This window comes from Petaurus breviceps, unplaced genomic scaffold (assembly GCF_028583685.1).
Source record: "Petaurus breviceps papuanus isolate PSGF00001 unplaced genomic scaffold, PetGlider_PUasm1.0 224, whole genome shotgun sequence".
In the NCBI taxonomy this organism is placed as follows: domain Eukaryota; kingdom Metazoa; phylum Chordata; class Mammalia; order Diprotodontia; family Petauridae; genus Petaurus; species Petaurus breviceps.
The window spans coordinates 3757605-3770591 of record NW_027185887.1 but is presented as its reverse complement, the minus strand read 5'-3'; the positions used below and the strand labels follow the sequence as shown (position 1 = coordinate 3770591).

The 12987-nt window shown below is 36.3% G+C and overlaps 1 protein-coding gene across 5 annotated transcripts in view; it reads right to left on the bottom strand.

Moving 5' to 3' along the window:
* Positions 1 to 12987, bottom strand: part of ZNF236 (zinc finger protein 236) — a 219578-nt gene that overhangs the window by 66280 nt on the left and 140311 nt on the right. For all 5 annotated transcript variants that reach the window (XM_069094982.1, XM_069094979.1, XM_069094983.1 and 2 more), the window contains 2 exons: positions 8830 to 8981; positions 6149 to 6361 (listed from right to left, as the gene is read on the bottom strand). In XM_069094982.1, the coding sequence (XP_068951083.1) occupies positions 6149 to 6361; positions 8830 to 8981 (365 nt within the window). The remainder of the gene's footprint in view (positions 1 to 6148; positions 6362 to 8829; positions 8982 to 12987) is intronic.

Below are 12987 nucleotides of genomic sequence, written 5' to 3'. Positions count from 1 at the left end.
ATTAGACTACCAAAAATAAAAAGTTAGTCATTAGGTACTTAATATTTCTATAAGCTGAGAAAATTAATACTCTTGTAGGCAATAAGACCTAATGTTATCTATCTAATGTTAACTTATTTAGATAAATAAGTCTGATCTTATACTACTTAAGAACTAAGAGAACCTGTGATTAATAATAATAATGATGATGAGGATATGTTTACATTTGAGTAGCAAATGACTCAAAGAACCTAATGGTATGTAGCTCACATTAGAGAATGTGAATATAAAGGTAGGAATACTAAAATTATGCCAAAGTACTCAATACCAAACATAACATCAATAATAGTTAATTTTTCTTTAATGGGGTGAGTTTAAAAATTACATTGGTAAATTTACTGGATATAGGTGAGCAGTAAACTATTCAAGGACAAGGGTTCTAAAAAAAGGCAAACTGAATGACACCCTGGTATGCAGAATGGTTTAATTCGCTGCATTTAATCAATTTCAATTATAAGACTTTTTCTGGACAACAAGTTTCAAATGTAGAAACAATGAGTTCCAGACTAGGGTGAAGTATAAATTATAAAGACTAACAAATATATATATATTTGACAAATTTCATCAAAGTGCTTCACATTGAAAAGGAAGCAAGAAGGGACAAAATTACTTACAATGATCTATTAAGCTAGACAGAGGGGACATCTAGAAATCTCAGGAGATAAATCTAAGGAAGAAGGCAACATTAATACCCATGTCCTCAGGAGTATATAGGTAAATATATACCATAGGGTTAACAAGGAGGGTTAGATATCTTAATGCAAAGACACAAATTTGGTATCGCAGAGAACACTGGTTCTTAGTAGAAGGGATGGAACCTATATTATAACAAGAGTCTGCATAAATGGTGGGTATTCTTTATTTAAAATAATAATAACAATGACAACTTGCATTTATATAATGCCTAGTATGTGTTATCCCATTTTTACAACTGAGGAAACTTAGGAAAACAGATGTTAAGTGACTTGTCTAGGGTCACCCAGCTACTAAGTTTTTATCTGAGAACAAATTTAAACTCAAGTCTTCCTGAATTCAGCACCAGTGCTCTATTCTTTGTGCCACTTTGCTCCCTAAGAAACACAAATACAGAGCAGAGAAGAATGTTCTAACAATCAGGACAACAAGGAAAGACCTCCTAAAGTGGTGTCTAAATTTGGTCTCAAGTCTTATAGGAAACCAGGGATTCTAAGAGGCAGATGTAAGGAAAGAGACTAGTTAGTAACTTCTTGAATTGCCTTTAGAATACATTTTATCTTCCAAAAGGTAAATGGGAGGTCTTCCAGTTAAGATGGCTACATGAAAGGTGATGAGGGTGACCTACTTCTTTCATATAAATCTCAGCAGATATTTGAGAAGGATGCTAGAAAAACCAATGATAGCAGGGCCAGAAGCAAGGGAGATAGGTAGAAGGGTCTTAGCAGAGAACTCAGGATAAATATAGAAATATAAGGAAACTGGCAGAAGTGAGAAGAGTATAGGGAAGAAATAAATATGAAGCTGGAAGAGGCTAGGAAAATAGGTGCACCAGGAAAACCAGCAAGAATACAAGTGCCCACACAAAAAAACTAGCTGTGTAACCTTGGGCAAGTTACTTAACCCCAATTGCCCTCCAAAAGGCAAAAAAAATAAAAAGAGTACAAGTAAGTGGACCAGAGATGGAAAGAGGAATCAAGTGCAGAAAGCTAGGGTGAGCACTCACAAAGGGACTTGAAATTAAGTACTACTCTGAACATGGAGGATTACAAGCCAGCATTAGCTTCAATAACCTAGTACCCGAAAATATTGCTTTTGGATTTTCAAAACAGAAAAGAATCAGCTCAAAACAACTTCATTTCCCAACTCCAGGAACATCATGTCTTCCCCTGAAATCTTATCATCACAGTGACTGATTCAGCTTAGATCCTGAACACATTCTCAGTGCATTCAGTTGCCTATCCCAACCATTCCCCCATACTGGAGAGCTTGAGTCAGAACTATGAATTCTTTTCCAAAGAGTTCTTTTAAAGAGGGCTGAAAATTTTCTATCTAATTCTTCAATTCCCACCAGTTTCTCTATGGGGTTTCAACTTGGCCCTCTGGCCCAATTTCTGCCAAGGACTGTCTTTGTTTTTCTTCTTATTTGTATCCCCAGTCCTTAGGATAGTCCTGGGCACCCAGTCTTTCCTTTAAATAATTTTTCAGTTGTGTCTGACGCTTTGTGACTTCATTTGGGATTTTTTTGGCAAATATACTAGAGTGGTTTGCCTTTTCCTTCTCCAGCTCATTTTACAGATGAGTAAATATGTAGGCAAATAGGGTTAAGAGACTTGCCCAGAGTCACATAGTAAGCATCTGAGGTCAAATTTGAATTCCAGGCCTAACACTGTATCCACCTGACCACCTTGCTGTCCTGTTAAAACCTTCCCCACATATTACCAATAAAATCCAGCAGGGAAGACATAGAAAGCAAAGATTCCATTTAACATAACTACAGAAAGTATTAAAAATTTGAGTCGGGGGGGCGGCTAGGTGGCGCAATGAGTAAAGTGCCAGCCTCAGAGTCAGTTCGGTTCTGGCCTCAGACAACACCCACACAAAAAAAACAGCCATGTAATCTTGGGCAAGTTACTTAACCCCAGCTGCCCTCCAAAAAGCAAAAAAGAAATTTAGAGTCTACTTGCTAAGACACACACACAGTAAACGTATGAACCCCAAAGAAAACACTTTTCACACAAATAAAGACAGACCTAAGCAACTGAAGAATTATTAGTTGCTCATGGGTAGGTCAAGTCAATATAATAAAAAATGACAATATTATTCAAGTTTACTTTCATTTACTTATTCAGTGACATACCAATAAAATTCATCTGGAAGAACAAAAGAATATCAAAAGAATCGATGCAAACAAAAAAAAGGAAGAGGGAAGGAAGATGTCTAGCAGTACTAGATCTCAAACTATACTATAATCAAACTATATTACTACATTAAAATTTATTTTTTGTATATTGTAAAATTTTATTTTACAATAAAAAATATATTACTACATTAAAATGTAGTAATCATCAAAATAATCTGGTACTGCTTTAAAAATCAAATGGTTGGTCAGTAGAATAGATTAGGTACATAATATACATAAGCAAATGACCACAGTAACCTAGTGTTTGATAAACCCAAAGATCCAAGCAATTGGGGCAAGAACTCATTTGAAGAAAACTGCTGAGAAACCTAGAAAGCAGCGCAACAGAAATTAGACACAGATAGAAATCTCACACCATCTATCAAAATGAGCTCAAAATGGATACACGATTAGAATAAGGAAGAAAATCCCATCATATATCTGGATAAGGTAAGAGTTTATGACCAAACAAGGGACAGAGAATATTGCAGACAACAGAATGATTAAAATGATTATATAAAATTTAAAAGCTTTTGCACAAGTAAAACCAGTACAGTTATTAGGAAGGAAAGTTACATGAAAAAAAAAAAGCTTTGTAGCAAAGTTCTCTGATGAAGGTATCATTTCCACAACATATAAGAAACCAAGCCAAATTAATGAATAAGAGAAAATTCCAATTGATAAATGGCCAAAGGACTTGAAGAGGCAGTTTTAAAAGGAAGAAATTAAAGATTTCGAGTTATATGAAAAAATGCACTAAAGCGAGGCAGCTAGGTAAGCACAGTGAGTAAAGCGCTGGCCCTGGAAGTCAGGAGGACCCGAGTTCAGTTCCGACCTCAGACACTTAACACCCACAGACACAAAAAAAACTAGCCATGTAACCTTGGGCAAGGTACTTAACCCCAATTGCCTTCCAAAAAGCCAAAAAAAAAAAAATGTACTAAATAACTCAATTAGAGAAATGCGAATTAAAATAACTCTGAGATGTCACCTGACACCTTTCAGACTGGCTATCATGACAGAAAAACGAAAGCGACATATTCTAGAGAGATAATACACTGCTAGTGGAGTTGTAAGACCAATCTGGAAAACAATTTGGAGCCCTGCTCAAAGGATTACAAAGCTGTGCATATCTCTTGACCTAGCAGCAATAACACTAAATCTGTATCTCAAAGAGATCAAAGAAAATAACCCATTACGTATAATAATAGCTCTATTTGTGGTGACAAAAAAAAAATGGAAGCTGAGGGGATACTCATCAATTTGGGAACCGCTGAACAAGTTGTGATATATGATTGTGAGGTTAGACTATTGTACTATAAGAAATGATGATGGGGATGGTTTCAAAAAACTTGGGAAGATTTATACCAACTGATGCAAGATTAAGTGAGCAGAACTAGGAGAACAATATATATAAAAGGAATACTGTAAAAATAATCAATTCTGAAAGACTTAGCTACTCTGCTCAATACAAATCTATAACAATTCCAAAAGACTCATGATGAAAAATGCTATTCACTTCCAAATAAAGAAATGATGGACTCAAAATGCAAACTGAAGCATACTTTTTTCTGTTCTTTTTCTTTCTTGGAACATAGTTAATGTGGAAATATAATTTGCATAACTTCATATGTATAATAAGTACCAATTCTTGGTAGAGGGAGGGAATTTGGAATTAAAAATAAAATTTAACAATAAAAAAGGAACAGTAAAAAATGTGCAAATGATTTGATATAGGAAGTGAGAATAAGGGAATGATGATGACATTAAGTTGTGATCCTGGTTGACTGAAGGGTGGTGGTACCCTCCCAGAGTAACAGGAAAATTAAGAAGAGGAGAGAAGACAGAGCTCAGTTTTAGATATACTGAGTTTAAGATATCTACACAACATTCAGTTTGAGATGTCTAATAGGCTGCTGAGGATGTAAGACTAGAGGTCAGTAAAAAGCTACTGGGGCTACTAGGTGGCCAACTGGATACAGTGCTGGGGAATAGAGTCAGAGTCAGGAAGACTCATTTTCAAATGACCTTGGGCAAGTCACTTAACACTGTTTGCCTCAGTTTCTTCATCTGTTAAATGGGGTGGAAAAGGAAATGGCAAACCACTCCACTATCTTGGCCAAGAAAACCCCACATGGGGTGACAAAGACTTGGACATGACTGAAACAAATGAACAACAAAAGAAAGTTTAAAACTGAATACATAAATTTGAAAATCATCAATAAAGAGAAGATAACTGAATCCATGAGACATGATGAGATCACCCAGTGAAATAGTATAGAGGGAGAAGAGGTACACGATGGTAAGCGAAGCATGGCCTACCCAGGCATCCCTTTCTGAAAGTCAGTGACTCTCTGTTTGGGTCAAGAAGTGAAAAATTTGATTGGTTGAGAAAACAAGTAAACCCTTAGGAGATCAAAGCAGCCAAGGCTCAGAGCACTTGTGGAATAAGAAATGATGGCAAACATTTTCAGAGGACTTTAAAAGATGACAACCGAGGGTCCTTTGAACTTGAGATTTTTTTTTATTTCTAAGCACCTAGTATATGCTGGATAGTAGAAATACAAAGATTAAAAAAAAAAAACACCTTACCCTCAAAACACCTTACACCCAAGAAATAGTACTTTCTATTTTCCTAACCATAAAAAAAGTAAGAAAGTACAATGGAGGGTGGGTTAAGCCCATCTTTAATATAGAAAGCTGCAAGTCATTTCTCTGCTTTATTCTGGTAAAAGTTTTCAAAGTTCCACTATTTCTGTGATTTCATCAATAAATAACAGTAGCAGCTAGCTTTTATATATCACTTTAAGGTTTGCAAAGAGCTTTAACTCATGATTCTTACAACAACCCTAGGTGCTATAATTATTTCCATTTTTATCACCTTTATTTTATTCTTATTTTACATATGTGTAAATTAAGAAATAGGTTAAAGAGACTTTACAAGAGTCATATACAGTTAATAAATGTCTGAGGCAAGATTCAAATTCAGGTCTTCCTGACCCCAATACTCACATTCTATCCATTGTAACCACTTAAGTCCCTCTAAATGATAAAAAAAAGAAATAACATGGCTGCAACTGAAAGAAATATTTGTAAATTAACAGAAGAAAACATTTAAAAGTTTTAGTTTTTCACATTTAGGATTTACATTTTCAACATGCTTTTATGCATTTAGTAGCTAAATATTATAGCAGTATAGGAATGAGTAGATTTTGATGAAAAAAAAAAATTCACCTCCTTCTCCTCCCTCTCCAGCTGTTGCTACTGGAGAAGAGACAGTCTGATGTTTCTTCATATGTTTTTTGCAGTGAACTGTTGTACGGAAACTCTCCTCACAGAACGGACACTTATAAGGCTTCATGCTCATGTGAGTTGCCATATGTCTGGTGAGACTACCATTGGTAGTGAAGGATGCATTGCAAATATTACAGCTGAATGCTTTTACACCTATGATAAAAGCAATATTATCAAAATCTACACAGTTAAGAAAAACTTCATTACTTTGAAAAGAGATTTAAAAACCACAATTTTCTTGCTAAACAAATGGAAGCAGAAAGGAAGTTGGTTGGTTGCTTTACCTACAGTTTCCTTTTTTTAGGAAATAAGTTATCTTAAGAACATAAATATCACACTGGGTAGTCTATGACTGACAGAGGTGCCAAGGTATATAGAGGGAACAGCAAAGATAACCTGAACGATTTCAACTTTCAAGGTCAGTGAACCTTTCAAATATCGTAAGTTTCCCTCAGTAACCTATTATACCTCTGCTGCTCTTTAATTTTTTTTTTTTTGCTTTTTGGGGGGCAGTTGGGGTTAAGTGACTTGCCCAAGGTCACACAGCTAGTTTTTGTGTTAAGTGTCTGAGGCTGGATTTGAACTCAGGTCCTCCTGACTCCAGGGCCGGTGCTCTACTCACTGCGCCACCTAAAGTTGCTTTAATTTAACTAAATTAATTAAATTCAAATTTAATTCAATTATTTTTTAAAATTGTGTTTTCAGTCTAGACCTCTGGACAATAATACATCTACAAATTTATTCATCTCTGTATGAAGTTGCACTTCTGTCTGCATTAAATAAGTCTCTTTTAAGATTCAATGGATGTAGGGGCGGCTAGGTGGTGCAATGAATAGAGCACTGGCCCTGGAGTCAGGAGGACACGAGTTCAAATCCAGCCTCAGATACTTAACAGTACTAGCTGTGTGACTTTGGGCAAGTCACTTAACCCCAATTGCTCTCCAAAAAGCAAAAAAAAAAAAAAAAAAGATTCAATGGATGCAATTCTTCCTAAAATTCCACAATTTGGTGAATAAATATGTTTACCTCATCCACTTAATGCCTATGATTTTAGAATGAAATGTTTTCACAGGTTACTCAGAGAAGCACACGTCATATGGTTCAAAGAAATATCTTACAATTAAATAAGGGAAAGGAACAAGCATTTATATAGAGACTATATGACAGGCACTGTGCTAAATAATTTAACAAATATTATCTGATCCTCACAACAATCCTAGGAGATAGGTGCTATTATTGTCCCCATTTTGCAACTGAATTGAAGCAGAAGAGGTTAAGCAATTTGCTCAGGGTCACACAGCTACCATGTGTCTAAGGCTGGATTTGAACTCAGGTCTCTTGGCTACAGGATTAGCACAATATTCACAGCATCTTAAATTTTTATATTAATTTTAAAAAATTAAACATTTTAAATTCAACTGATGGTTAATTTATCAGAAGGTGGAAGAACAAATTACAGCAGGAGAGGCCTCTTATGTATGACTTTTCTAAAGAAATTTTTTTCCCAAAAAAATGTGAACTGCAAAATGGAAAACCAAACATTCAAACTGTCTAGACTGAAAGAAATAGCAATCTAATTAAATCTAGGTGGCATACTGAAGCACATTTAAATAGTTTGCATTTTGTTTACTAATCACCTAACAATGTTTTAAACTAGACACAATGATAGGCAGTAGTATTTAATGGGGAAAAAATACCGTACTTCAGTGTCTTTACTGCTTACTAGGCTATGTAAACTTCATCAAGATACTTAGCCTCTCCAGATTAAGTTTCTTCTCCTAGAAAATAAGATGATAACACCTGCTACCTACCTCACTGAGCTGTTGTATGTATAAGGACTCATTAAAATATAAAATGCTAGCCAAAAAAGTATCATAGGATTGGAAGGGACCAAATAAATTACTTATTTCAACTTTTTATTCCACAGATAAGAAAAGTAAAGAATAGAGAGGCAAGTGGTATACCAAAGATCACATAAGAGGTTAGTAGAAGAAGAATGGACAAGAAAATGATTCTGATTTAACTGTGTTCTTTTCCTATTTTGAATTATCATGTAAGCCTATAGGAAATTAAAATCACCAACATACTATAGAGTTTCACTCTTCTAAATGTCATCTTCATACTCCATGCTGTAGTAACTGTCTTGTGTCAGGGACATCCTAATATTTAGTTGGCCTCGAGTAAATAAGCCACTTTGGCTGGGAACAATTGTCTGACAATAAATCTTGCTCTATAAATATGCTCCACAGTCAACATTACAACGTGGCTTTTGCATACCATAGAATGAAGGTAGTATATTAAAGAATTTAAAGAATTATTATCTCCTGGGTCAGTGTAGTGATATAAATTTTTTTAATATTTAAAAGCTATAATTTATTTACTGAAGTATAGAGAAGCAAATGAACACAAAATATAGTGTCAAGCAACAATGTTTTAGACTACAACATGAAAGAGTAAGACAAAAAATTTTAAAAGAACTTACATGATGTATAAGGAGAAAATATAGCTGTAACAGGCACAGCAATCAAGTCTATTATATTTTTCAACAATAAATGACAGATGTTAACAATGTTACAATATTCCAAATTTATGATCTCCAAATAAAAAGTAGACTTTATTACCTGTGTGTGTCTTCTCGTGGGATTTAAGAACACCCGAGGAAACAAATCCACGTCCACAGAGCTTGCATTTATAGGGCTTCTCACCAGTATGTGATCGCACATGTTGTTTTAAGTGACTGGATTTCTTAAAGCCTTTGTTGCAATATTCACATCTATAATAAAAAATAAAGAATTGATACTATGTCACTTTGTCCAGGCTTATAAAAAATAAAACCTGCAAAGGGGAAAAAAAAGTCTACAAATGACATCAGCAATTTTTATAAGATGAAAATAAAAAGGTTCTTGGGGGGCAGAGCCAAGATGACGGCTCCGGCTTCCACCCTCCCCAATCCATGTAAAAAGGGGACTCTAAACAAACTTTGGAGATGCAGAATCCACAAAATGACACAGAGAAGCTAACCTACTGCTGAGAACAGCCCGGCAGGCCGGCAGGAATCGGCCAGCGCAGAGCTCCGGGAGCTGAGCCCAGCACCACGCTGCGGCTTTAGCCCCAGGGCGGGCCTGACCAGCTGCCTGCCAAGGGACTCCAGATCAGCAGCAGCTGTGGCCCTTTCCAGATTTATCAACACAGAGATGCGAAGGACAAGGTGAGAGGCCAGTGCAGTCTGGACTTTGGGACCAGTAAGTGGGAGTGCGTGGCTTTTACCCCCGGGGCGAGAAACCGCTGAGACGCCAGCACAGCCTGCCAGCACCATGTGGCGGCTTCAGCTCCTGGCCTGCAGAGTGTAGGGGGACCAAGCACCAGTCTGAGGGGTAATCGCTCTTGCTTTAACCAGCATGGATCTGGATTGCAGTCTAGGGTGGAGGTCCTGGGGTGTGTGTCCAGCTTGCCAGAGACCTCAGAGAGGGCACCCATCTAATACCTCCAGCAGCTGAGAAAACCCCAGCGTTTGGGACGAAAACTCCCCTGTCTGGTGGCAGAGTCCTACTGTGGCAAAAAGCCCAAAAGTCAAATCATTGAGTGGCAAAATGAGCAGGCAAAGGAAACAAAGCAGATAGAAGATCCTAACATTACACTCCTATTTTGGGGATAAGAAGGAGCAAGGCATGGAACAGGAGGAAATCAGTGAAGTCAGAACTCCTGCACCAAAAGCTTCAAAGGAAAATACAAGCTGGTTACAGGCCATAGAGGACCTTAAGAAGCAGATAAGAGAAGTGGAGGAAAAATTGGGAAGAGAAATGAGAACAATGCAAGAAAATTATGAAATGAGAGTCAACAGCCTGACTGAAGAAAATAATACCTTAAAAAACAGACTCACTCAAATGGCAAAGGAGGATCAAAAAGGCAATGAGGAGAAGAATGCCTTAAAAAGTTGAATTTGCCAGATGGAAAAAGAATCTCAAAAGCTCACTGAGGAGAATCATTGCTTCAGAATTAGATTGGAGCAAATGGAAGCTAATGACTTTATGAGAAATCAAGATGCTGTTAAACAGATCCAAAGAAATGAAAGAATAGAAGGCAATGTGAAATATCTCATGGGAAAAACCACTGACCTGGAAAATAGATCCAGGAGAGATAATTTAAAAATTATTGGACTGCCTGAGAGCCATGACCAAAGTAAGAGCCTAGAAAGCATCCTCCAGGAAGTTCTCAAAGAAAACTGCCCTGATGTTTTAGAACGAGAGGGCAAAATAGAGGTTGAAAGAATCCACCGATCACCTCCTGAAAAAGATCCCAAAAAGAAAACTCCTAGGAATATTATAGCCAGGTTCCGGAATTCCCAGATTAAGGAGAGAATATTACAAGCATCCAGGAAGAAACAATTTGAATATTGTGGAAACACAATCAGGATAACCCAGGATCTGGCAGCTTCTACACTGAGGGATCGAAGGGCCTGGAATGTGATATTCCGGAGGTCAAGGGAGCTGGGATTAAAACCAAGAGTCACCTACCCAGCAAAACTGAGTATCATGTTTCAGGGGAAAATATGGTCATTCAGTGGAATACAGGACTTTCAAGCATTCTTGCTGAAAAAACCAGAGTTGAATAGAAAATTTGACATTCAGATACAAGAAGCAAGAGAAGCATGAGAAGATAAACAGGGAAAAGAAATCATAAGGAACTTATCAAAGTTGAACTATTTTTTTTTAAAGCAATCGAGGTTGAGTGGCTTGCTTGGGGTGGCATGGCCAGTTGTTGTTTCTGGGTGTGGTGCTGAGTGTCTGGGCCCGGATTTGATCTGGGTAGTCCCGGCACTGGGGCCGGTGCTCTTGCTTGCTGAGCCACCTGGCCAAAGTTAAACTATTAACATTCCTACATGGAAAAACAATAATTGTAACTCATGAAACTTTTCTCAGTAGTTGAAGGGATTAGAAATATATATATACATATATATATGTGTGTGTGTGTGTGTGCGTGTGTGTGTGTATATATATATATATATGTCTTTATGTGAGGGTATGTGGGCATATGAATACATATGTGAATGTGTGTATATATGTTTACAGGTATACATAGATAGAGGGCACGGGACCAATTTAACAGGAAGGGATAATACTTAAAAGGTGAAATTAAGAGGTGAGAGGAATATAATGAGAGGAGATGGGGAGAGACAGAGTGGGGCAAACTATCTCATACAGAAGAGGCAAGGGAAAATGGTTACAATGGAGGGGAAGAATAGGAAGGCAAAAGGGAATGGGTCAACCTTATTCCTATTGAATCTGGCTTGAGGAGGGAGTGAAATACACACTAAATAGGGGATCTCACCCTCCAGGAGAATAGGGGGGGAAGGGGATGTGAGGGGGGATGATGGAAGGGAGGGCAGGCTGGGGGGCAGGGAAGTTGGAAGCACCCACTTGTGAAAAGGGAGAGGATCAAAGTAGAGAATAAAACAAGTGGGAGGTGGGATAGGAGGGAGGGAAATATAGTCAGTCTTTTACAATACATCTACTATGTTATTGTTTTGCATTAGCCACACATGTACAACCTCTACTGAACTGCTTGTCTCCCCAGTGGGGGTGGGTGGCAGGGGGGGAAGGGAATGAATCTGGAATTGAAAGTTTTAAAATCAAATATTCAAAGATATATATATGTGTGTGTGTAAAAAAAAAATAAAATAAAATTGTATTAAAAAAAGAGATGAAAATAAAAACCCTATTATTAAAGCTAGTACATGAAAGTACTATGAAAATCCTAACAACCAGCAAATCATGATTACTATTATAGTTTATGTCAAGTTATGTTGCATATTGTTTAATCTTGTATACTTTATTTGAAAATAACTATACCTTACTAACCAGAATGTCACATTCCTGGATAATATAAAATAAAATACTCTGTTACAAGTATGAAACATTGTTTTCCAAAGACTAGAGGTGCCAGTTTATACAGATTATTGGTTAATAATGTAATATAAAACAGCTATTACTAAAGTTATTTTTTTAAACAATTTGATATGCTGGGTTTTTAAAGTTTTAATACATTTCTAGATTTTACAACTATTATACACTTTAAGTTCACATTTCAAATGTTTTTTAAATGTGAACCTAAAGATAAAAATAAAAATAGGTTCTATAAATGGCCATCAAACAATATTATCTTCATGCAGATCTAAATTGTAATTGGGCATTCTATCATTATCTATTAACCAAAATGTCACTGGTACCTTACTGTAACTCAGACCAGGAACAAACAAAGATAATGCCACTAACATCCTTTAAAGCAACTTTTATTTATAAGGAAAAACTTATATTAACGATAGATTGATCTAAAAAGAGGGGGAACTTATCTTGATGAATTTAGTTTAATAAATTCTAAGAAAATATGACATTAGGCAAACAATGTTATAGAAAACAGGTATTTCCAAAAGAACAATGTTTATATTTATATTATAGTACTCAATATCCTAACAGTAAATTTACTGGTCCTCAGTACAGTCAATAATACAGGGAAGGTTCAAATACTATCTCATTTTAATGATGATCATCTGATTTATACCCTGTGTGGTTAGTCAACCTTTCATATTTGGCTAAAATATATTAATGACATGACGCTGGTTAAGGCAATGTTATTATTGTAAATAGAAAATGGTGCAGAATACCAATGGTATTTTCATTTCCATGTAAATTTCATATACATGAATAAAACACATACACCAATCTATACATATACAGAATATTGTATCCACATGTGTGTGCATATATGTGTACATGTGTGTA